The 26,510-nt window shown below is 40.9% G+C and overlaps 1 protein-coding gene across 2 annotated transcripts in view; it reads right to left on the minus strand.

Moving 5' to 3' along the window:
* The window catches only part of MAP3K5 (mitogen-activated protein kinase kinase kinase 5), a 206,331-nt gene that overhangs the window by 10,592 nt on the left and 169,229 nt on the right, over positions 1–26,510 (minus strand). For both annotated transcript variants that reach the window (XR_005778421.1, XM_040429201.1), the window contains exons 17-28: positions 24,515–24,651; positions 23,566–23,671; positions 22,612–22,769; positions 21,159–21,336; positions 19,547–19,567; positions 16,280–16,457; positions 10,220–10,388; positions 9,662–9,847; positions 8,138–8,243; positions 4,184–4,427; positions 3,951–4,063; positions 2,216–2,328 (exon numbers count right to left, since the gene is read on the minus strand). Coding sequence is in view for 1 of the 2 variants with exons in the window: in XM_040429201.1 (XP_040285135.1) it covers positions 2,216–2,328; positions 3,951–4,063; positions 4,184–4,427; positions 8,138–8,243; positions 9,662–9,847; positions 10,220–10,388; positions 16,280–16,457; positions 19,547–19,567; positions 21,159–21,336; positions 22,612–22,769; positions 23,566–23,671; positions 24,515–24,651 (1,709 nt within the window). In the remaining variant the exon portion in view is untranslated. The remainder of the gene's footprint in view (positions 1–2,215; positions 2,329–3,950; positions 4,064–4,183; positions 4,428–8,137; positions 8,244–9,661; positions 9,848–10,219; positions 10,389–16,279; positions 16,458–19,546; positions 19,568–21,158; positions 21,337–22,611; positions 22,770–23,565; positions 23,672–24,514; positions 24,652–26,510) is intronic.

Consider the following 26,510-nt stretch of genomic DNA (forward strand, 5'->3'; position numbering starts at 1 on the left):
CATACGGACGTCTGAATGAAGCCTTACACGGGCGTGATCAATGACTGTGGTTATCACCCCATATAGACTCCCTGATCACCCCCCTGTCATTGATCACCCCCCTGTCATTGATCACCCCCCTGTCATTGATCACCCCCCTGTCATTGATCACCCCCCCTGTCATTGATCACCCCCCCTGTCATTGATCACCCCCCCTGTCATTGATCACCCCCCCTGTCATTGATCACCCCCCCTGTCATTGATCACCCCCCCTGTCATTGATCACCCCCCCTGTCATTGATCACCCCCCTGTCATTGATCACCCCCCTGTCATTGATCAACCCCCTGTCATTGATCAACCCCCCTGTCATTGATCACCCCCCTGTCATTGATCACCCCCCTGTAAGGCTCCATTCAGACATTTTTTTGGCCCAAGTTAGCGGAATTATTATTTTTTTTTCTTACAAAGTCTCATATTCCACTAACTTGTGACAAAAAATTAAATCTCACATGAACTCACCATACCCCTCACGGAATCCAAATGCGTAAAATTTTTTAGACATTTATATTCCAGACTTCTTCTCACGCTTTAGGGCCCCTAGAATGCCAGGGCAGTATAAATACCCCACATGTGACCCCATTTCGGAAAGAAGACACCCCCAGGTATTCCGTGAGGGGCATATTGAGTCCATGAAAGATTGAAATTTTTGTCCCAAGTTAGCGGAACGGGAGACTTTGTGAGAAAAAAATAAAAAATATCAATTTCCGCTAACTTGTGCCAAAAAAAAAAAATTTCTATGAACTCGCCATGCCCCTCATTGAATACCTTGGGGTGTCTTCTTTCCAAAATGGGGTCACATGTGGGGTATTTATACTGCCCTGGCATTCTAGGGGCCCCAAAGCGTGAGAAGAAGTCTGGTATCCAAATGTCTAAAAATGCCCTCCTAAAAGGAATTTGGGCCCCTTTGCGCATCTAGGCTGCAAAAAAGTGTCACACATCTGGTATCGCCGTACTCAGGAGAAGTTGGGGAATGTGTTTTGGGGTGTCTTTTTACATATACCCATGCTGGGTGAGAGAAATATCTTGGCAAAAGACAACTTTTCCCATTTTTTTATAAAAGTTGGCATTTGACCAAGATATTTATCTCACCCAGCATGGGTATATGTAAAATGACACCCCAAAACACATTCCCCAACTTCTACTGAATACGGAGATACCAGATGTGTGACACTTTTTTGCAGCCTAGGTGGGCAAAGGGGCCCACATTCCAAAGAGCACCTTTCGGATTTCACTCGTCATTTTTTACAGAATTTGATTTCAAACTCCTTACCACACATTTGGGCCCCTAGAATGCCAGGGCAGTATAACTACCCCACAAGTGACCCCATTTTGGAAAGAAGAGACCCCAAGGTATTTCGTGATGGGCATAGTGAGTTCATGGAAGTTTTTATTTTTTGTCACAAGTTAGTGGAATATGAGACTTTGTAAGAAAAAATAAATAAATAAAAAAATCATCATTTTCCGCTAACTTGTGACAAAAAATAAAAAGTTCTATGAACTCACTATGCCCATCAGTGAATACCTTAGGGTGTGTACTTTCCGAAATGGGGTCATTTGTGGGGTGTTTGTACTGTCTGGGCATTGTAGAACCTCAGGAAACATGACAGGTGCTCAGAAAGTCAGAGCTGCTTCAAAAAGCGGAAATTCACATTTTTGTACCATAGTTTGTAAACGCTATAACTTTTACCCAAACCATTTTTTTTTTTACCCAAACATTTTTTTTTTTATCAAAGACATGTAGAACAATAAATTTAGAGCAAAATTTATATATGGATGTCGTTTTTTTTGCAAAATTTTACAACTGAAAGTGAAAAATGTCATTTTTTTGCAAAAAAATCGTTAAATTTCGATTAATAACAAAAAAAGTAAAAATGTCAGCAGCAATGAAATACCACCAAATGAAAGCTATATTAGTGAGAAGAAAAGGAGGTAAAATTCATTTGGGTGGTAAGTTGCATGACCGAGCAATAAACCGTGAAAGTAGTGTAGGTCAGAAGTGTAAAAAGTGGCCTGGTCTTTCAGGGTGTTTAAGCACTGGGGGCTGAGGTGGTTAAATACTGTACTTGATCAAACCAGATTGTGACTGTGCTGCTTAATAGCTTCTGATAGCCAATTTTACAACTCCTGTCTTGGAACATTTTTCTATGTTGTGGATCAAGCAGATGTGTCACATACCTTGTTTATTGTATCCTCATCTACTTGATGTTGCTGCAGCCAATGGATGAGTTCTAGGTCTTCACTGGGTGTATTGGGGGTTCTTATGTGGGACACGGATATACCGGGGATATCTGTGCCAGAAATTAATTTGTTAGAAAACGGATCAAAGTTTTGTTGATTTTATCCTCACTACATTTAAAATCACATATCCAGAGTCTGAAAGAATAATCTTCCTAAATGGAATCTGCAAGACTTATTTGATACATTTTGCTAGTTTATAAAACCCTCCAAAATGAATTGGTGACCACTGAATGGCAAATATAGTTTACTGAAACATGATTTTCTGAGCTGTAAACTACTTGTTTATATTGTGAACTAATAAAACATCAAAATGCTCTAAAATAATGTTGAATGGGAAAAAAAAAAATCAGATAAAAGGGCAGGCATCTTCTGAATATCTCTGTCCAAGAAAGAAAAAGGACCCTTAACCCCTTAGTGACCACCCATACGCTTTTTTACGGCGGTCACTAAGTAGACTCCCTCTGTCTCCCATCGGCACCCCGCAAATGCGATTGCGGGGTGCCGATGTGTGTGAAGGCTGGCAGGGATCTGATGTAGGCCCCAGACCAGCCTTCAGTAATTTCCAGCAGGCTGTGCCTCTCTGGTCAATGTTAGGATAGCATTGCCATTAAAATGCAATGGACTATAGGGATAATGCATTGCATTGTAAAAGCAAACAAAACACTGTCTGATATAGTCCTCTTGTGGGACTAATAAGTGGTAAAAAAAATATTTCCCCCCATGTTTGGTATTGACGTGTCCGTAACGACCCGGACTACATAAATATCACATAAATTATCCCCTACGGTGAACGCCGTGAAAAAGAAAAAAATTTTAAGAAAAAAATTGCTAATTTATTCTTAGTTGCCACTGAAAAAAACTAAAAACAAGCAATCAAAAAGCGCCATTTACTCCAAAATGATACCAATGAAAAATACAAGTCATCCTGCAAAAATCAAGCCCTCGCACAACTCCATAGAAAGAAGAAAAATATAAAAGTTATGGGTCTTGGGAAGCGGCAATGCAAAAACAACGTTTATTGCAAAAAAGTAGTACTGACCCAGGGAATAAAGATATTATGTTATTTATACCGAAAAATGAACGCCGTAAAATTTATAACTTAAAAACGCAGTGGCAGTATTGCTGTTTTTCCCATCTCCCTCCCAGAAAGAGTTAATAAAAGTTAATCAGAAAGTTATGTGTACCCCAAAATGGCGCCATTAAAAACTACAACTTGTCTCACAAAAAACAAGCCCTCATAAAGCTATATAGGCGAAAAAAAAAAAAAAAAGTTATAGCTTTTGGAACGCGACGATGAAAAAAGGAAGACAAACGCTTGGTCAGTAAGGCCCAAAACAGGCTGGTCACTAAGGGGTTAAGATTTGAACAATTGGTTCTTATATTCCATTTTTCTAAAGTATAGTTACGCATGGGGACCTTAAAAAGGATGCACAATTGACAATGCAGACCCAATCCAATTCATGCCCATAGACTACACTTGTTAAATGTATACAGTGTACATCACATAAATATTTCAAAACTGGAGTGTGTGGTGTAAAACAGCAAAAAGTCACAAATTTTTGCGCAACAGAGTGCAAAAAGTTACAAAAGCCCTATTTTGCAACCTTTTAAAGTCAAAATTCTGGAGTAACGGCATGATAAATCTGCCCTCTGTATTTATACCACATCTTACTTATTGGCTTTGAGCGTTCCTGAAGCCGTTTGATTTCTTGGTCCTTTTCTTCAATAGCCTGACGTATTAATACTTGGAATTCCTTCTCTTTCTGTAGCAGTTCCTCTAGAAGCCTACATCAACAGATCATATCATATAGACATTAGTTTTCAATAATTTGTTTCAAATGTGAATAAAATAACAGATCTTGAAAGGCTCCATATATAAGATCTTATTGCAGACAGCTTGCTTACCTGTTGGACACAATTTTTAGTCTCCCCAGTTGCATACTAAGCGATCGTTGAGCATTCTGAGAGTCATGCGACACAGTGGAACTGAGGGTGCTTACTCCAGATGTATGCACATTATCGTCAGTCACTGCACTAGCCACCTCACTGGTCTGTTGTGTAGGTAGGGCATTAGGGTCTTCCTCCACCTCGAGGTCATCTTGGTCTGCTGGGTCACTTTCAGAAGTGATGCTAAAATGTGGCCGCAGTTCTAAAGTCAAGGAAAGATATGAGTTATAGTATAGGTAACATGTAAATTAGACTTAAGCACAAGGTGTGTAGATGCAATTCAATCATAGTTTATTCTATTAGTTCTGCGGCTGTAATATCATGACGTTTTGGCCAAATGGCCTTCTTCAGACTAATGCCGCTAATGTTGAGGGGTAAAGTGAGAAAGGTAACAACGCTGTAGGGAAACGGTAAAAACCTCTTGAAGGTGTCGGGGAAGGTGTGCTAGCTAGCACAGGCGCAAGACTTTGGTGGGGTGCACCAACAAAAACCTCATATCTATGGACCATTATAGATAGGTGGTAGAAATATCTTACTACTGCTCTGGACGCAAATGACAATAAGCAAAACTAAGCACCACCACTGTTAAAAGCTGCTCACATGGATAAGCTCTACTGTTCATATTATCTGCATACAGATATGCCACTAAACAGTCGTGGCCAAAAGTTTTGAGAAATACATAAATATTGGAAATTGGAAAAGTTGCTGCTTAAGTTTTTATAATAGCAATTTGCATATACTCCAGAATGTTGTGAAGAGTGATCAGATGAATTGCATATTCCTTCTTTGCCATGAAAATTAACTTAATCTCAAAAAAACCTTTCCACTGCATTTCATTGCTGTCATTAAAGGACCTGCTGAGATCATTTCAGTAATCGTCTTGTTAACTCAGGTGAGAATGTTGACGAGCACAAGGCTGGAGATCATTATGTCGGGCTGATTGGGTTAAAATGGCAGACTTGACATGTTAAAAGGAGGGTGATGCTTGAAATCATTGTTCTTCCATTGTTAACCATGGTGACCTGCAAAGAAACGCGTGCAGCCATCATTGCGTTGCATAAAAATGGCTTCACAGGCAAGGATATTGTGGCTACTAAGATTGCACCTCAATCAACAATTTATAGGATCATCAAGAACTTCAAGGAAAGAGGTTCAATTCTTGTTAAGAAGGCTTCAGGGCGTCCAAGAAAGTCCAGCAAGCGCCAGGATCGTCTCCTAAAGAGGATTCAGCTGCGGGATCGGAGTGCCACCAGTGCAGAGCTTGCTCAGGAATGGCAGCAGGCAGGTGTGAGCGCATCTGCACGCACAGTGAGGCGAAGACTTTTGGAAGATAGCCTGGTGTCAAGAAGGCGAGCAAAGAAGCCACTTCTCTCAAAAAAAAACATCAGGGACAGATTGATCTTCTGCAGAAAGTATGGTGAATGGACTGCTGAGGACTGGGGCAAAGTCATATTCTCTGATGAAGCCTCTTTCCAATTGTTTGGGGCATCTGGAAAAAGGCTTGTCCGGAGAAGAAAAGGTGAGTGCTACCATCAGTCCTGTGTCATGCCAACCATAAAGCATCCTGAGACCATTCATGTGTGGGGTTGCTTCTCATCCAAGGGAGTGGGCTCACTCACAATTTTGCCCAAAAACACAGCCATGAATAAAGAATGGTACCAAAACACCCTCCAACAGCAACTTCTTCCAACAATCCAACAACAGTTTGGTGAAGAACAATGCATTTTCCAGCACGATGGAGCACCGTGCCATAAGGCAAAAGTGATAACTAAGTGGCTCGGGGACCAAAACATTGACATTTTGGGTCCATGGCCTGGAATCTCCCCAGATCTTAATCCCATTGAGAACTTGTGGTCAATCCTCAAGAGGCGGGTGGACAAACAAAAACCCACTAATTCTGACAAACTCCAAGAAGTGATTATGAAAGAATGGGTTGCTATCAGTCAGGAATTGGCCCAGAAGTTGATTGAGAGCATGCCCAGTCGAATTGCAGAGGTCCTGAAAAAGAAGGGCCAACACTGCAAATACTGACTCTTTGCATAAATGTCATGTAATTGTCGATAAAAGCCTTTGAAACGTATGAAGTGCGTGTAATTATATTTCACTACATCACAGAAACAACTGAAACAAAGATCTAAAAGCAGTTTAGCAGCAAACTTTGTGAAAACTAATATTTGTGTCATTCTCAAAACTTTTGTCCACGACTGTACATTAAAGTGTTAGCCCAAGATTTTAATATCGATGACCTGTCCTCAAGATAGGTCCAACTCCTGGCACATCTGCCGATCCGCTGTTTGAAGAGGCCACGGAGCTCTGGTGAATGCTGTGGCCTCTTCCTAGGCCACTGAGGTCACATTCATCAGTCACGTGGCCAAGGTGCAGCTCAGTCACACTCAAGTAAATGGGGCTGAGCTGAAATACCAAGCACAGCCCCTATAAAATGGACAATGCTATGTTTGGTAAGCTGTGAGGTGGCCGTAGCCTCCTCAAACATTTGATTGGCAATGGTGTCGGGAGCTGGACCCCCACTAATATGATTTTGATGACCTATCCTCAGGATACGTCATCTATATTAAACTCCTGGAAAACCTCTTTACATAGAACACATCACCGGACCTGTGATCACTCCTGAATTGTGTAACAGACAGTTGGGGTGGACCCACTGTTACAACTAACCAGTTTGACTATGGGGTAAACCTAAGGGCATTGTCCTGGCAGTTCCCTGGTATTCACCCTTTAATCCCTATACAGGGATCTGGACTTCGCCTCCACAATTCTGAGGTCGGGGCATGTGGCAAGGAGCAGAATCGGTAGACAGACAAGGTACGGTACATGAGATCACCTTTGCTGGTTACTAGCAACTAGAAAACATCAAAGCTCAGGCAAGGAGGTGGATCTAATGCCCAGCTAACTAGGGAGGCTGATCAGCAAATTAATTAGCTCCTGGACAGGGGCAGGAGGAAAAGGATGAACTCTCGCAGTGCTGAAAGGAAGTTCACTGAGCACTAGTCCCAATACATACAGGCATAGTGAAGAGATGCCTGTGCTTGTCCGGGACAGCAGTGGACATGAGCCACCAGCCTAACAACTTGTCTGTTTTACTGCATAATTGATGCAGCATCTTTTATAATAACTCTACACTGTGCTATTCCCATGTTATTCCTCCTGAATATTTATGAATACATTGACAACAGGGTGTGAACATTCCTCTGGTCAAAGGCTTATATCCCTACACTATCAGGATTGGTCAGTGTAAGAGCAAGTTTAGATATTTAGATTCGCGCTGCTGATATCCCGAACTAGAAATCCAAAGCAGCTGGGAAGACCAAGTCCCTCCTCTCCACACGAGCACACAGACAATCACTGCAAGCTGGCCGCGTTGCCTCGCTCTCTCCTAGTTTCCTTCTCCTCTAATCCATCTCAGAGACAAACCAGAAAAGATCCAAGATAATGAAGTACTGCAACACTAGCTTCAGCCAAGGATATTTATTACACTTACAGGATATTATATAAAACACATATGTAATAAAACCAGGTGTCCTGGCAAGCCGACCCAGGTTTCGTCATGCTTTTTCAAGGGCTTTCAAAAAGTGTGGCGAAACCTGGGTCGGGGTGGCCAGGACATCTGTTTTTTTACAGAACACATCCCCAACTGGTAAACCCATTTATCAATTTATTGATTCATTTCTAAGAGTAATAATAAAGGAACAACACAATGCAAGGTTTTGAGAAAAGTTGCTTCTGATTTATTCTAATGAAGAATGTGAGTACTCTATTTACTAAAACACATCTGGAGGGCTGACTGGTTCTCTTTAAGCCCACAAATTCACACACACATGTACAAAGGTTGGCAGAGCAGTCACATAATAAAATAGAGCACAACAGAACTTTGTGAGTAGAGATCTGGATTACCTGGTACTAATGTGGTGATGGCGGTTTGCACTGCCTTTCTAATGATACTGTCGAGAGCAAACATCCAGTGGGGCTTGATGTGATGATTGCGAAGAACTTTGTTGACCTGGTTACACAGAAAACCATTATACTGATCCTTCACATCTACGCAAAGCTGACAATATGTATGTAAAATTGGTTGGTAGACAGTTTACATAATAAATTTGACAAATAGAAAGCCTACAAAATCTCATTACATACTGTAAAATGACCTAATACAGCTCCATTAGTTGAACAATTACTGGTACACATGGCACAGAAGGAACAGCATGATGTCAGTGCAGACTATCAGCAGGCTACAAGCAGGAGATCGGTGGAGCAGAGTAAGGCTACTTTCACACCTGCGTTTAGGTGCGGATCCATCTGTTATCTGCACAGACAGATCCGCACCTATAATGCAAACACTGGTATCCGTTCAAAACTGATCCGTTTGCATTACCATGAACAAAAAATAAATAAAAATAATAATATTTTTTTTTGTTCATGATAATGCAAACGGATCCGTTTTGACTTACACTGAAAGTCAATGGGAGGCGGATCCGTTTTCAATTGCACCATATTGCGTCAGTGAAAACGGATCCGTCCCCATTGACTTACATTGTAAGTCAGGACGGATCCGTTTGGCTCTGCATCTTCAGGCGGACACCAAAATGCTGCAAGCAGCGTTTTGGTGTCCGCCTCCAGAGCGGAATGGAGGCTGAATGGAGCCAAACTGATGCATTCTGAACGGATCCTTATCCATTCAGAATGCATTGGGGCTGAACTGATCCGTTTTGGGCCGCTTATGAGATCCCTGAAACGGATCTCACAAGCGGACCCAGAACCGCCAGTGTGAAAGTAGCCTAATGACTGTTTTTTTTTTTTTATTGTTTCTGACCATGAAATAACCTCTATGGAAAACATAGTTAAAGTAGTTTTCCAGGATCAGAATACTGATGTCCTGATAATCTGTTTGAAAGGGCTGTGTAAGGGCCCTATTACACGGAGTGAATATCGTACAGATTCCCGTGCATGCAAGCGAAAATTAATTAGAATCGTATGATGTAATAAGTATGAACGATTCAAAGACTAGCGACAAATTGCTCAATTATCGTCCATCGTGTTAAAAAATTATCACTCCTCATTAATTGATCCGTTCGTGTAACATAGAGTCGTCTATCGGTAACAATCTCATACATGCCATTTGACTAAGCATCTGTCACCGATCTTTACATGTAATAACAAGGAATGATCTAAAAGCAAACGATTAACAACCACAAGTACAAACTTTTATATAATTTACATAGTTAATGAATTGCGAAATCTTTGATCGTTTATTGTGATCTGTATGACATCTGCTGGTTTAATAGTACCTGAGGTCTGTTCATTGCTTACATCTGGCAATCAATATCCTGATCTCTGAAAACCCTAGTACTAGTTATGAATTAAGTGTTATCCTTGGATTTCTAAGTGAATCAGCTCAATGATCAATATATTTCCACTCACCGCATCTTGGAAACCAAACAGCACCACTTGGACTTGACTAATGGCGTGACTGTCAAAGTCAAGCTCCAGTTTGAGTTTTGAAAGAGTAGAAGCAATTATCTTCCGGTCAGTGGATCTCACAAAGTCTCGTAAGCTTGTAACTAGGGTTGTAACATGTTCCCACTTTAATTTGGTTTCTTCTGTTCCCTAAAACAGATTTTTTTTTTTTTTCATTTTTAGTACAGTGTAGCACAAACAGACTCAAAGGGTTCTGTAGATAACATGATCTCTGCTGTCTAATGATATATTTAGAGGATCAGGATAATTGATAACAAATTACAGGGAGAAACACCACACAACAGATGCTTTTTGCTGAAGGCAAGATAAAAAAGACAGAGAGGGAACATATTGGGAACTATTGCTGCTGGATACCTAGAGTAAAAAGTTGTGTGTGTGATTAATACCTTAGTCTTATGAGAACTTCACAACTTACAAACACTCCATGGCCAAAGTTTCCTTAGCTCTTATGTAAATCTCAAGAAGATGTGGACTCATTGGAGTAACTATTCATCAAGTTACCTGATCAAGAGCTTTCATCAGGTTTTTCACAACAGTGTCTTGATCTTCAGTCAGTATGCGATGCAGTGTAGCTCTTCGTTCACTGTCCTTCTTCAACATGAAGAATCCAGAATCTCTTTCCTCCGGTGAGGGAGGAGCACTGTGATCTTCAAAAAGTTCATCTGGAATTCTAATATTAATAACTTAATGTTATTCATGGGGGAAATAAATACAAAAATACAGAAACATGGACATCTCAGATATGGTCCCTTCACTCGCTCACTATTTTGGTATTGCTGGTTTGAGATTACTGCCCTTTAAAGGGGTTGTCCGCTTTTTACTATTGATGACCTATCCTCAGCTGTTTGAAGAGAAGGCAGTGCACATACGAGCACTGCGTTCTCTGATCTTTTTACCTGCTTGCCACATCAATTCAAGTGGTGACCAGGTGTAAAAGTATGGCGTCCCCATTCACTTCTATAGGACAGCTCTGTCTGTTTAAGTAAATACTACATAGAAGTGAATGGGGACGCCATACTTGTAATTACACGACAGCATTTGCTGCGGCAAGCAGGATGTAAACAGCAGGGAAGGCAGTGCTCGTAGGAGAGCTGCCTGCTCTTTAAACAGCTGATCAGCAGCCGAGAGCTGGACCCCCGCCAATCTGATATTGATGACCTATCCAGAGAATAGGTCATCAATAGTAAAAAGCAGACAACCCATTTAAGTGCTTCTACATATTACAGCAGTGGCCTGAGTTTGGTAAAAAGATTTCATTTACTTAAATGGAATGTGTTTTTATAGACACATAGCTGTGGTTCACCTGATTAAAAAGCTGTTCTCTTTTGCTGATCTGAGGCTCTGTTCCTGAGTTATGATACTTTTTCTTAATATGCAAATTAGGCCTTTGGTGCAATGAGAGCATCACCATTGCTCTTGTTGCACCCAAGCCTTGCTCCTTTTTGTGGCCAGCCTCTCCCTGGCTGCTTTCATTGATAGGGCCAGGCAGTGGCAAAGTAGCGAGGGAGGGGCTGACCACCGAAAGAAGCAGAGCTTGGGTGCAACAAAAATATTGGTGACAGCATGGAGTACTGTGTACAGTTCTGGGCTCCAGTAAACAAGGCAGACATAGCAGAGCTTGAGAGGGTCCAGAGGAGGGCAACTAAAGTAATAACTGGAATGGGGCAACTACAGTACCCTGAAAGATTATCAAAATTAGGGTTATTCACGTTAGAAAAAAGATGACTGAGGGGAGATCTAATTACTATGTATAAATATATCAGGGGTCAGTACAGAGATCTATCCCATCATCTATTTATCCACAGGACTGTGACGAGGGGACATCCTCTGCGCCTGGAGGAAAGAAGGTTTGTACACAAACATAGAAGAGGATTCTCTACGGTAAGAGCAGTGAGACTATGGAACTCTCTGCCTGAGGAGGTGGTGATGGGGAGTACAATAAAAGAATTCAAGAGGGGCCTGGATGTATTTCTGGAGTGTAATAATATTACAGGCTATAGCTACTAGAGAGGGGTCGTTGATCCAGGGAGTTATTCTGGTTGCCTGATTGGAGTCGGGAAGGAATTTTTTATACCCCTAAAGTGAGGAAAATTGGCTTCTACCTCACAGTTTTTTTTTTGCCTTCCTCTGGATCAACTTGCAGGATGACAGGCTGAACTGGATGGACAAATGTCTTTTTTCGGCCTTATGTACTATGTTACTATGTTACCCTCATTGCACCAAAGGCCTCATTTGCATATTTAGAAAAAGTATCATATCTCGGCAATGGAGAATCAGATTAACAAAAGAAAAACTGAGTTTTAACCAGATGAACCACAGCTATGTGTCTATGCAAATATTTCGATAGGTAGGTCACTGGAACAAATTCCCTTTGAAGATATTTGCATTTTATGTCTTGTTTCAGTTCACATGACAGCACGAAGCGCAACTATTTTGTTTTTTCTTTGCTTCTCAAACACTTATGGTAAACTGTCATTTTGTCAGCAATTTCTATCAGTAAAGGTCACTTTAGATGGGACAATTCAGCAGATGATTGTCAGGAAAGAAGTATTCGTCAGTGAAGTAGACCGCTGCATTTACATGTAGTCATCTCCTCCACAGTATGGGGAGGAGCAATGGCTAATGCCATTCTTCTCCCCCATACAGACTTCTTGTTTGCCGGCAGCAGAGCGTGTTAAGAGAGCACAATCTGCTGCTGGCAAGCAACGATTTAGGCGTCAGCGAAACGCTCGTTCGTCGGGTAATTAGTGACACTTTTATACCACCAAATAATCGCTAACCAGTGTTGCTATGAACACTCAGTGATTATCTGGCGGATTCTCAGCCCGTGTAAAGGGCCCTTAACGTGGTGAGTGTTGAAACATTAGTTTTGTTCCCTAGTTAACCCCTTAAGGACACAGCCTTATTTCACCTTAAGGACCAGGCCATTTTTTTAAAATCTGACCAGTGTCACTTTAAGTGCTGATAACTTTAAAACGCTTTGACTTATCTAGGTCATTCTGAGATTGTTTTTTCATCACATATTGTACTTCATGACACTGGTAAAATGAAGTCAAAAATAACCTTTTTTTTTGCATAAAGAAATACCTAATTTACCAAAAATTTGGAAAAATTAGCAAATTTCAAAGTTTCAGTTTCTCTACTTCTGTAATACATAGTAATACCCCCAAAAATTGTGATGACTTTACATTCCCCATATGTCTACTTCATGTTTGAATTATTTTGGGAATGATATTTTATTTTTTGGGGATGTTACAAGGCTTAGATTTTAGAAGCAAATCTTGAAATTTTTCAGAAATTTACAAAAACCCAATTTTTAGGGACCAGTTCAGGTCTGAAGTCACTTTGCGAGGCTTACATAATAGAAACCGCCCAAAAATGACCCCATTCTATAAACTACACCCCTCAAGGTATTCAAAACTGATTTTAGAAACGTCGTTAACTCTTTAAGTGTTGCACAAGAGTTAGTGGCAAATGGGGATGAAATTTGAGAATTTCATTTTTTTGCCTAATTTTCCATTTTAACCCATTTTTTCCACTAACAAAGCAAGGGTTAACAGCCAATCAAGACTGTATCTTTATTGCCCTGACTCTGCCGTTTACAGAAACACCCCATATGTGGCCGTAAACTACTGTACGGCCACACAGCGGGGCGTAGAGTGAAATTTTGCTGGACTGATTTTTTGACACCATGTCCCATTTGAAGCCCCCCTGATGCACCCCTAGAGTAGAAACTCCATAAAAGTGACCCCATCTAAGAAACTACACACCTCAAGGTATTCAAAACTGATTTTACTAACTTTGTTAACCCTTTAGGTGTTGCACAAGATTTAATGGAAAATAGAGATACAATTTCAAAATTTCACTTTTTTGGCAGATTTTCCATTTTAATATATTTTTTCCAGTTACAAAGCAAGGGTTAACAGCCAAACAAAACTCATTATTTATGGCCCTGATTCTGTAGTTTACAGAAACACCCCATATGTGGTCGTAAACCGCTGTATGGGCACACGGCAGGGCGCAGAAGGAAAGGAATGCCATACGGTTTTTGGAAGGCAGGTTTTGCTGGACTGGTTTTATGACACCATGTCCCATTTGAAGCCCCCCTGCTGCACCCCTAGAGTAGAAACTCCAAAAAAGTGACCCCATTTTAGAAACTACGGGATAGGGTGGCAGTTTTGTTGGTACTAGTTTAGGGTACATATGATTTTTGGTTGCTCTATATTACACTTTTTGTGCGGCAAGGTAACAAGAAATAGCTTTTTTGGCACCGTTTTTTTTTGTTACTTACAACATTCATCTGACAGGTTAGATCATGTGGTAATTTTATAGAGCAGGTTGTCACGGACACGGCGATACCTAATATGTATACAATTTTTTTTATTTATGTAAGTTTTACACAATGATTTCATTTTTAAAACAAAAAAAGTTTTAGTGTCTCCATAATCTAAGAGCCATAGTTTTTTCAGTTTTTGGGCGATTATCTTAAGTAGGGTCTCATTTTTTGCGGAATGAGATGATGGTTTGATTGGCACTATTTTGGGGTGCATATGATTTTTTTAAACGCTTGCTATTACACTTTTTGTGACGTAAGATGACAAAAAATGGCTTTTTTTTACACCGTTTTCATTTAAAAAAATTTACGGCGGTCACCTGAGGGGTTCGGTCATGTGATATTTTTATAGATCCGGTCGATACGGACGCGGCGATACCTAATATGTATACCTTTATGTTTTAGTGTTTCCATAGTCTAAGAGCCATAGTTTTTTCAGTTTTTGGGCGATTATCTTGGGTAGGGTATGATTTTTGCGGGATGAGATGACGGTTTGATTGTTACAATTTTGGCATACATGCGACTTTTTTGATCACTTTTATTACCTTTTTTGGGAAGTAAGGTGGGCAAAATTTCAATTTCATCATAGTTTTTTATTTTTTATTTTTATGGCGTTCACCGTTCGGGTAAAGTAACATGACCGTTTTATAGATCAGGTCGTTACGGACGCGGCGATACCAAACATGTGTAGGGAATTTTATTTTTTTCATTTTTAATCAGTGATAAGTGTTTTTTGATTTTTACCTTTTTTTTCACTTTTTTTTTACCCAGACCCACTTGGTTCTTGAAGATCCAGTGGGTCTGATGTCTGTATAATACAGTACAGTACAATATATAGTGTACTGTACTGTATTTTACTTACACTTTGTCTGAACAGATCTATGCCTTTAGCACAGATCTGTTCAGCACCATGGACAGCAGGATGCCTGAGACAGCGTCCTGTTGCCATGGGAACCTTCCCCGTCTGCTCTGATTTGTTTAGAACTGCGCAGACGGGGAAGGGTAAGGAGGGGGGTTCTCTCCCTCTCCATCGGGGGGCTGCAAAGGCACAGCAACCCCCCGATGGGAGAGGGAGGGAGCTCCCTGAGCTGTTAACCTTTTCCATACAGCGGTCCGTACGGACCGCGGTATGGAAAGGGTTAAACGGCTGACATCGCATCACAGATGTCAGCCGTTTATACCAGGGTGTCAGAAATGTGCTGACACCCTGGTATACCCACTGTACACCAACGATTTTTCATGGGAGGCGGGCGGGGGATCGCGATCCCGCCTGCCGCACCGCCCGCAACACCCCCCCTGCACCTCCCACCGGGATAAAATCATTCAGGGGTGCAGGGGGGGGGGGGAGTTGAAACATATGTACTTTAGAAATACTAAAGTTTCTGATCCCCACGGTCAGGGACAGCGGGGATCAGAAACTGCAGAAAGTGCAACAAACCGCAGGTCTGAATTGACCTGCGGTTTGTTGCGATCGCCGACATGGGGGGGGTCACGGGACCCCCCCGCGCATTTAGCCGAGGTGCCTGCTCAATGATTTGAGCAGGCACTTTGTTCCGGTCACAGCCGGCCGGGCGGCAGTGATCGGAACAACACATGACGTACCGGTACGTCATGTGTCCTTAAGGACTCTGAAAACATGCCGTACCGATGTGTCCTTAAGGGGTTAAAACTGCATTCGTATTCAGCAATCATAACCTCTGTATGGGGATGAACGATCGCGAATACGATTATTCATCCCCATACAGATTCATTGTTTATCGGCAGCAGATCCCTTTTTACACACTAAACAATGTGCTGCTGGCAAAGGATGATTTAATGCATAGAAAAGACAGACCACCCAACAAACAAGCTTGTTTCTTATCTGATCGGTGACACATTTAATGTGGAAATTATCAGAAAAAAGCAATCATATAATTATCCCAATCTGCTGATGTAAATGGGCCCTAGATCAAAAGTGACAACCAATATTACTGCACTTTCAGTTGTCACATTGGCAAATAATGTGCACAACTCAAAAATGGCAATAGCTCGGGAAGTAAAAATAACTGCCAAACTTAATCTGTTACTTTTGATTTTGTGAAAATATGGCCTCCTAAAAATCCACAGACTGTCACTTTGGGTTTTGTTGTAACTTTTAACAAAAACATAACACTTCTCAAGAATATAAAAAAAATTGAGGAGTGGGAAATCAAATCGCAAAGTCAAAAACACTGGAAACAAAAACTCACCCAAGGAAAAAACCTCTTTTGACTTTCTCCTCTCTTTCAACACAAGATTTAGTTCTTGATGTAAAGGTGAAAGGTTCTGATCTCAGGTCTGTATCTGGTGATACTGATCCATATTCACTACTACTACTTGCATCTTCCATCATCACTGGCACAGGCAATGATATACTCCTCATATAATCTGCACAAGAAAGACAAGCACTCAAAAACCTTACCAATCAACAAATATTGTATAAGTTTGGATAGAGTATACTGATTAACTCATAATACCTTACTGTGCTTCCAATAGAAAGGGGTCACTGAATAAAATGCACCGTAAAACTCTACATAACAGACATACTTTTCTAGAATTGGAAAAATTTTTGTCCAGTTTAGTAAAATATTCTCAATGTAATCACCTTTTGGTAGATCAATTGTACATCTAGATACACCAATTTAGATTGACGTTCAACAGCTGTTATGTGTGAAAGGTCCTTTACGGATGACCTCACATGCTGCTGAATTTTCTGCAACATAATCTACGGTATTCGTGATGAAGTGCAATACCTGCGTTCTGTTGTGCTGCGGAATATTAATTCTGCAGTGGAACAGAATGCACATAATGTTAAGCTGCAAATTTCATGTAACTGAATGTCTCCATTAATTTCAATGGAAGTGTAATCTGCACAGAAATCCGCAACATAATTCACAAATAAAATCCCCATCCTATCCCGTTGCGGAAAAAACTGAAACAAAATATGCAACATAAACTACAGCTTGTAAAATGTGCACCTGCAGATTTTATTGCGGAAAGTTCAGCCACTTGTGAGGGCACCCTAACATGTGCCTAAGCCTAGCCATAGCGGATACTGATTAAAAGGCTTTGTACCCTACCTTATACAAACAGTTTGTGTATTATCAGTACTATACCCTGTTTGGAAAGATGTGCTGCAGACATTGATGAATGACTGATCACTGCCATATATAAGTACAGTGTTCATTTTAGGACATGGTCAGATATCATAGTCAAGTATCAGAATAATGGCAGTGTGACACCTGACCCCGACTCTGACATCTGACCCTGACTTTGATATTTGACATCTGAGTTTGACTTATTGTCTTCAGTTTGCTGTTTGAAGCTTAGATGCTTGCCTTGCATGCAGTGTTCTTGAGTTCAAAACCCCCTTCAGTCTTTAAAAAAAAAGACATTTTATTGAGCCCTAGAAAAGAGACAAATTCAAGCAATGTGTGACCCTAATGTCTGACTTTTCTGTCTAAAGCTATAGCTCAGTGATTTAGACGTTTGCCTTGCATGCAGTGTTTTTGGGTACAAAAACCCTATTAGTCTTTAAAAAAAATTACATTTTGTTGAGCCCTAGAAAATAGACAAATTCAAGTGATGTGTGACCCTGATGTCTGACTTTTCTCTTCTCAATAGTCAGCGTCGCATTGAATTTTAGCTTCATTGTACTTTTAATCTGCTCCATCTATTTTCTAGGGCTCAATAAAATGTCTTTTTTTTTTTTAAAGACTAACAGGGGTTTTGAACCCAAAAACACAGCATGCAAGGCAAACATCTAAACCACTGAGTTATAGCTTCAGACAGTAAACTGAAGGATTTTCTTTATCTATATGATGGAGAAGATTAAAAGTACAATGAAGCTAAAATTCTATGCGATGCTGACTAGTGACAAGTCAACTATAATTAGATGAAGATACAGTAAATTAGTGCCACCCCTTACTATAGTGGTGCCCATACACTCTTTAATAAAATAAAAAAGGACTACTTATAGTACTCTTTGTCATATGTTTTATGTTAAAATAAAAATCAAAGCTCTATTTTTTTCTTGTCCATTAGTAAGTGCATGAGAGTCAGACAGCCCAGCAGGTCTACCTACTGTTTGGTAGTGATTTACTCTAGCTATGTGATTCAAAAGACTAATACACAGTAAACCTAAAAGTCTCTTTTCTAGGGCTCAATAAAATGTACATTTTCTTTAAAGACTGATTAGGGTTTTGAACCCAAGAACACTGCATGCAAGGCAAGCATCTAAACCATTGAGCTACAGCTTCAGACAGCAGCCTGTGAGATTTTCTTCATCTATATGATGGAGCAGATTAAAAGTACAATGAAGCTAAAATTCAATACGGCGCTGACTAGTGAGAAGAGAAAAGTCAGACATCAGGGTCACACATCACTTGAATTTGTCTATTTTCTAGGGCTCAATAAAATGTCAATTTTTTTAATGACTAATAGGGGTTTTGAACCCAAAAACACTGCATGCAAGGGAAATGTGTAAACCTCTGAGCTATAGCTTCAGACAGCAAAAGTACCATAAGACTAAAGTACATATTAAAAGTACCATAAGACTAAAAGTCAATTTGACGCTGATTAGTGAGAAGAGAAAAGTCATGAAGACGATAAGTCAAACTCAGATGTCAGAGTCAAATATCAAAATCAGAGTCAGGTGTCATGGTCAGGGGTCACACTGGCATTATTCTGATACTTGACTATGATATCTGAACATGTCCTAAAATGAATACTGTATATAAGGGCCTTAAACCCAGGCTAAAGGTCTATTCACATGCAACAGTAATTTTGACAACTTGTTTATTTCGGATCTATCAGAAGATATTACCCAGTCTAGGTGCACAAAAAGATCAAATATAAAAATATTAAATAGTTCATGTCAACAGCCATTAGGTCAACAGTTGTACTGTAAAATGAGCGTGCTCACCCGGATAGCCCTAATGTTCTGCTGTACACATACAAAATGTCCTCTATGTGCACAGTTGACTACTGACTGTTTCTCTGTATCAAATAAGCATACTAATGCCCATTCACACATCTGGGGAACGGTTGGAGGTGGGTCGGATGGTAGCAACAACTACAAAGAACTGACTGGGAAAATCACTACCACAGTTGTCTCATAGTCTGAGTGATAGTAAGGCTGGGTTCACATCACATTTTTGTCTTGCGTGTAACATATACATTAAAGGGATGCCTCCTACAGATGCCGTGCAGTGGCATCCGTCATCATAGAGATCCACTGTAAAAAACAAACAAACAAAAAACGCCTATACTTTTTTTGCTGAACTTTGCAGGATGGAAATGCGTAGTTTACAACTCTTTTGCATCCTTTTTCCCCAACGTATATATTAAACTTAGGCCTGAACTGTATATACCTGAAAATGTCAAAAAATGTAAGGGTAGCCTAACGCTAGACTAGTTTCAATTTTTATTAATTATACACAGTGAATATAGTAAAGTCTGATGAACCCAAGTCTTACCCGTTGATCCAGGAGAAATGGCTGTGAGGAGAGAAAAAAAGAAACATGAATTGTAAGAGAATGGATTGTACATACCATAATTCATTCAACATGGATCCTATCATAAATGTGGAGCTGGCTGTACAATCCTGTGCATCCACTTAAGTAAGTCAGTTCAACATGTAAACATCAGACAGACTTTCTTAAATGGAGTTAATCTCGAATGGCCCATGGTGAAAATCTTTGGCAAGGCTACCTTTTGAACTTTGGATAAAGTATCTGATTAATCAATCACTGTCCTCACCAGTGGCATGTCCCAAGCGGCAAGTTACTGTTGGATCACGTCACCGCTAAGGCCAATGTTTGGCCGCAGTGGTGCATGTGACCCTATCCGAATGTTTACACGCTAGGGACTGGAATAAGCCAGACGGCGCTGGAATGGATCAGCAAACAGAAGGTGAGTGCCTTTTTATGTTAGGTACATGCAGGGCCGGCGCCACCCATAAGCAAGGTAGGCCACTGCGTAGAGCGCACTCTTGCTGGGGGCGCCGCTCTGGCCGCGATAGAAGTCACAGCGCTCTGACTCTTCTGCGCTACTCTACACCGGCCAGCCGCTCACAGGAGTATACATTTATAAACTGTAATCCGTATCCTGCAGTAACTTTAAATCAGCGCTCATCTCTCTACTACCCTACACTCAGCTCCGGTAACAGGCAGTGCGGGCGGCGCTCACTCACTGATGTCACGCGACTGCTCCTCCCACTAGGCGGCGCAGGCGCTTGACATCATTGAGTGAGCGCTGCCACCCGCACTGCCTGTTACTGGAGCTGAGTGCAAGGTAGTAAAGAGATGAACGTTGATTTAAAATTAAAGTTACTGCAGGATATGGATTACAGTTTATAAATTTATACTCCAGTGAGCGGCAGGGAGAGGGATCTGTGGATGGCACTGTTATGGGGAGGGGGATCTGTGGATGATACTCTTATGGGGAGGGGGATCTGTGGATGACACTGTTATAGGGAGGGGGCTCTGTGGATGACACTGTCATGGGGTGGATCTGTGGATGACAAATATAGCATAAGATGCTATATACGGTATGTATCATCCACAGATGCCCCTCCATAACAGTGTCATCCACAGATCCCCCATAACAGTGTCATTCACAGATCCTCCATAACAGTGCCATCCACAGATCCCCCATAACCGTGTCATCCACAGATCCTCCATAACAGTGCCATCCACAGATCCCCCATAACAGTGACTGGAGCAGACCTGCTGATAAACACACCTAGGCCACCACCAGTCAAGGTAAAAACTTACAGTTAGAATATCTAGAATATCTAAAATTAGCTGGTCAAGTAAAATGTTGCAAGCAACAATCATTAAATAGGTGGCTGACAAAAAAGCGGTGGGTCAAAGGGCGAGATCAATGGGCGGAATCAAGGGGGCGGCAAAATTTCCTTTCGCCTAGGGTGTCAAAAATCCTTGCAACAGTCCTGGGTACATGCCTTTCCTGGTAATGACCACCACTTAAAATGTTATGATTTGGACAATAGCTCTGAATTATAGCACCGATTTGCTGATTACAGGCAGTATCACCCTTTTTACATAATTTTTGAGGTCTGTTGGTTACCTAACAGCGTAAGATTGGACTTCCGTTTTTTCATTGAAACTGTTAAGAATTCATCCATAAGCAGCCCAGGAGTAGTGGCACGTTTCACGGGGTCAGGCTCAAAACACTTCAAAAGAAAGGCCTTTGCCTCTGCCGACATTGTTTCTGGGATTTCTGGATGGATTTTAAACATTCCGACCTGCAGGGTACAAAGTAATATGATGCAAAAGGATTTGAGTCATATGTAATATACATTCCATTATTAAAGGGGTTATAAACTATTTTTTTTTTACTATAGCTGTTAAATTTGTAGCACCTCTCCTGACAGGTCTGTTTTAGTAACTACTTGTACTCCCTATGCAATAACAATTCTGGGGCATCTTTTCTTATGACTCTATGTTGTGTTATTCCTCTATTATTTCTATTAGTAGTTTATGAATGAATTGCCAAAAGGGTCAGTTCAGGGTGTTAACAGTTGGGGGGGTGGTGTCCCTGCATAGTCTGATATTATTGACATTATCTAATCAGTGATGAGAGACTGTGCAGGAGCACAACCCAACTGGTAACATATTGTAAACTGCTAGCAGGGATAACAGAGGAACAATACAAAATAGCATAATAATAATAATTGTTATTGCAAGGGAAATGCAAACAGTCCTCTTTAACCCTCTAATGTCCCAGACAATTTTTTCCAGTTTTTACCTCCCCACCTTCAAAGAGCCATAACTTTTACGGAAAGGACCATGATCATTGTAGAAGGAAACATCAATCTCTGATACAGATATATTACAAAGTTTATTATGTGCACTTGTGCTATTCATTTATGGGGGGGGGGGGGGGGGGGGGGGGAGAAACAAAAACGTTACTCTAACATTTTTACTAATATTCGTGTGGCTATGTGAATGGACATTAGTATTCTCATTGCCATGGCTATGCCCAAAGACATGCATTTATTTATATCTTTTAAGGAAATATACACCTTTTATATTAGTATATTCGGTCTATACCAGATGTTTTTCTCCTGGTATTAAAGTTAAACAAGAGAGAGACAATTACAAAAGATCTACGTCCCTAGACATAGCCATAGAAACAAGAATGCAATATCCTTTCAGAAATCTGAAAATAGTGCAAAATAGAAATAAAGGGGCACATTTATTAAGACCAGCGTTTTAGGATCCGCCAAAGTTATGAAGAGGCGCCAGTTCTATATGTAAGACAGCTTCCGAGCTGTCTTACATTTAGACTTTTCTCTATGCCGGAAACAGGCGTAGAAAATGGTAATTGAGACTGGCCTGCCGGACCATCCCCGCCACAATTTTAAACCTGGCGTCAGCGGGGCGAAGTCGCAGTAGGCGTATTTCAGTATAATAAATGATCCCCAAAGTTTATAATGGAATTTATTGTTCAAGAATAAAAAGTTTTATTCCTAAACTTGTTTAGGACACCTTTCATATTAACCTATGGGTACACATACTTTAAACATGGCAGCTTGTGGTTCTCCTAGTTCATAAAAAGGAGGCTTTCCTGTAGCCATTTCGATTACTGTGCAGCCCAAGGACCAAATATCTGCAGGCTTCCCGTACCCCCTTGGACCTTTATCTATTATTTCTGGAGCCATGTACTGAAGAGTGCCTGAAAAACAACACTGATAAATTTATACATGAAAGAAAAAAAGGCTCTAAGCTGAAAACAAATACTGCTTGCTATGCATAAAAGCCCCTTGATTGGGGCAATTATTAGAAAGTAGGGTTCCTTGGAATGTTCCTTCCTGATAATGGCCTTGTGTCAAGGTGCCAATGATTATCGGGTGAAAACATCTTTGATACAGTCACCTAAATCATAGTTTCTGGGAAGCAGATCCTCCTCTCTAAACAGCAAACCAACATCTGGTAGAACCAATTGTCATACATTTTTGGTATGTCCCATCATAAATGCCTACAATAGGAATACACTTTTCATGCATTTCCACCTTGGAACCAATTCAAAGATATTTATAATACAGAATTGCATAAACCATGGTCAGACAAGAGACTTATTACAGGAGGTGATTACTTTAGACATAAGAGTGCTCAGAAAATATCATGCAGTTAGTGGCAGAAAAACAACCAGCACTCCTGTGCTAACACATTTTTGGTAATATAACTCCCAAATATACTTAAAGGGTTTGAAGGCAAGATCACTTGAACAAACATGTATTCGTTAGCCATGAGTTGATCCTTCACTATTGCTACAATGAGTATGTTAAAAACATATTCATGAAAAATACACATGAAATACTCATGTGCATACAGGTTTTAAGAATATTTACTAAAACTACAAGTAATTAATATTCTAACTACATTGGCAAGTCATGAGCTATGATATTAATGATGTACAAACAGAAGCAACGGCAGGATACTTTTTTATTGATAATACACAATTGTCTTACCGGTGAATGTCTCTGTATTTGGGTTGATACCAGCAAGCCTCTTTGACGTACCAAAATCAGAAATTTTCAGCACCCCACTATATGTGTTTATCAAGACATTATCACCCTAGAGTCCAGAAAAGAGTTGTTATTAACAATCTGATCTCATTCATGCATCCTATAGCACTGCTGTGATTAAGGCTTTGTTCACAACTGCACAGTCTTCCCTTGCCAATTCCATCTGATCTTCATAGGAGGATTAGGGCTGCATTAACTGCTATACTTACAACACCATGACAGACCCCACAGAGCGATGTGACTTCCATTATAAAGTGGAGCCATATGCAAATATGAACACTCTTAGAGACTAATACCAAACCACTAATGAATATGTTTCATTTTCATAACTATTAGAACTTTTACCAGGTGCAAGCCTTCATTTTGCTGATTGGTGGGGGTGGTATCGGTTGTACCTCCATCAAAACTAATGTGTATTCCTGGAAAGTTCCTTTAAACTGGATACTTCTGGATTAACGGGGTTCTCTGGAATTTTTAGATTGATAGCTTATCCTTGGAATAGGTTATCAGTAGCAGATCAGTAATGGTTGGACTCCCCGCATCCCTGCCTATCTGGTGTTCTGCAGTAGCGCCGGTGCAGAAACTACATAGCTCCGTCCATTTATGGAGTGGACGGATCTAGTTACTGCAGAGTTCTTCCCATTGAAGTGAATAGGAGCAGCGCTGCAGTAATTAGCTCTGTCTTCTACACAATGGACGGAGCTGTTTAATTCCAGCGCTACTGCAGAACAGCTGACTGGTGGATGTGATGGGATTTGGACCCCTACCAATCTGAAATAGAAGACCTACCCTAAGGGTAGGCCATCAATAGAAAAACTCTGAAGAACAAATTTATGGGTTAATCACTGTACACCCCACACACAAATATCTTGAACTCTGTAAGAATGCACACCTTTATGTCTCGGTGTACTATCTGATTATCGTGAAGATATTTCAAGCCTTCAAGTATCTGCTTGGTATAAAATCCAATCGTTTGTTCATTGTCTTTCAGAGGTCCCCATTTGGATCGCAGAAGAGCAGAAAGGCTTCCTGTAATAAAACAAGAAGTCAAATTATACTCAACAAGTGATGTTATTACAATTTAACCACATAAAGATATAATCACAATTTGACCATCAACACTGCAATAATAGTCACTGACAAACAGGATTACAGAGCAACATCTGCCTTTGAGATAACTTACCAGAGCAAATATGCTGCCAAATCACCATATAATAAATACATGGCCCAAACAATAGGGTAAAACACCAATGTTACTAAGGAAAACAATGTTGATGCCAGTTATGTATTTATCTCCTTTTCTTGGTAAGGGGGGGAACTAACTCTCCTTAGGGAGAGAGCACCTTAATCAGTGTGAGGAGACTAATAGGCCATATATGCTCCTCTGGAACTCTGGGAGGGAAGAGATGCAAATGAGCTCTTAACAAGCTCTGTCTCTAATGCCACCAGATGTAAGGCAGCCATCCTAAAAGTCAGTGTTCAGCTCTTAAAATAAGCCTTGAGACATGACTTGGATATTAAATAAGCCAGCACCTCATCTGCAGACAGCTGTTTCGGGGTGATTGCCCCGTATCAGTGCAGAGCAGATAGTACTGGCTTAACTGGGTAGGAGGCCTGTGTCCGGGTCAGGGGGAACTAACTCTCCTTAGGGAGAGAGCACCTTAATCAGTGTGAGGAGACTTACATGCCATATATGCTCCTCTGGAACTCTGGGAGGGAAGGGATGCAAATAAGCTCTTAACAAGCTCTGTCTCTAATGCCACCAGATGTAAGGCAGCCATCCTATAAGTCAATGTTCAGCTCTTATAATAAGCCTTGAGACATGACTTGGATATTAAATAAGCCAGCACCTCATCTGCAGACAGCTGTTTCGGGGTGATTGCCCCTCATCAGTGCAGAGCAGATAGTACTGGCTTAACTGGGTGAGAGGCCTGGACACAGATGTACAACGTACAGGAAACTGGATATGTGATTGATGTGAAATTCATATGTTATGCACAATTGTAAAAGTGCTTCATAGTTTAAAAGTCCTTGACTGCCTAACTTTTCCCTGATGCCCGCAGCCTGCCTCCACTATTTAAAGATTCATTCTTACCTGCTCCCTACTGCTCCAGTCCTGCGCTCTAACAGGGGTGTGGAAATTTTAAAAAAACCTACTTGTCGAAGGAATAAAGTGGGGGCTCGATCTACTTGTCCCTCATGACAATCTACTTGTCCTGATACAAAAAATAATTTTAAATTAAAACCATATTTCAATGCACCGTCACGCTTCCTTATGCAGGGAGGTGGCTGGCTTGCGTTCCAGTCTTTGTGGTGTGAAATGACTCTAAGTTTAGTCCTCGTTCACACCAGATGATTCTGTCCAGAATGCACTACATCGCGGCCGGCTCACTATGTTGTCTATATATATATATATATATATATATATATATATATCCTCTGTATACGAGGGCTGGTGTGAAAGTGTATATTGTAGGGATTAGCTCTTATCTGGTGGTCATTCACACAATGATCTTCATCCACCGCAGGATTAGGGGCCAAACATTGCATTTATTTTGAAATTCTTGGCCTACAGGACAGCCCAGTTACACACCACTGGGAAGGGTGAGGTTCCCATGTACACCAAAACAAAATAAATACCTGCCCGGCTGGGCCCTGACTAAACTGAGGTATTCCCTGACTCACCTCTAAGCCCCGTTCACACAGATGAAGTACATGCGGCTTTTCCCACCTTGTAGTCCTCCAGCCCCTAGGCTGTGCAAATAAAAAGTCCCTTGGGGAAGCTGGGCTCTCTAGTCCGCCCGACTAGGACACTATGACCCATTCCCAGGCGTCGCTCTGTGCTCCCCAAGTCCTCCAGCCCCCAAGCTGTGCAACATCACCTTTCC

This window comes from Bufo bufo, chromosome 4, assembly GCF_905171765.1.
Source record: "Bufo bufo chromosome 4, aBufBuf1.1, whole genome shotgun sequence".
NCBI classification, from domain to species: domain Eukaryota; kingdom Metazoa; phylum Chordata; class Amphibia; order Anura; family Bufonidae; genus Bufo; species Bufo bufo.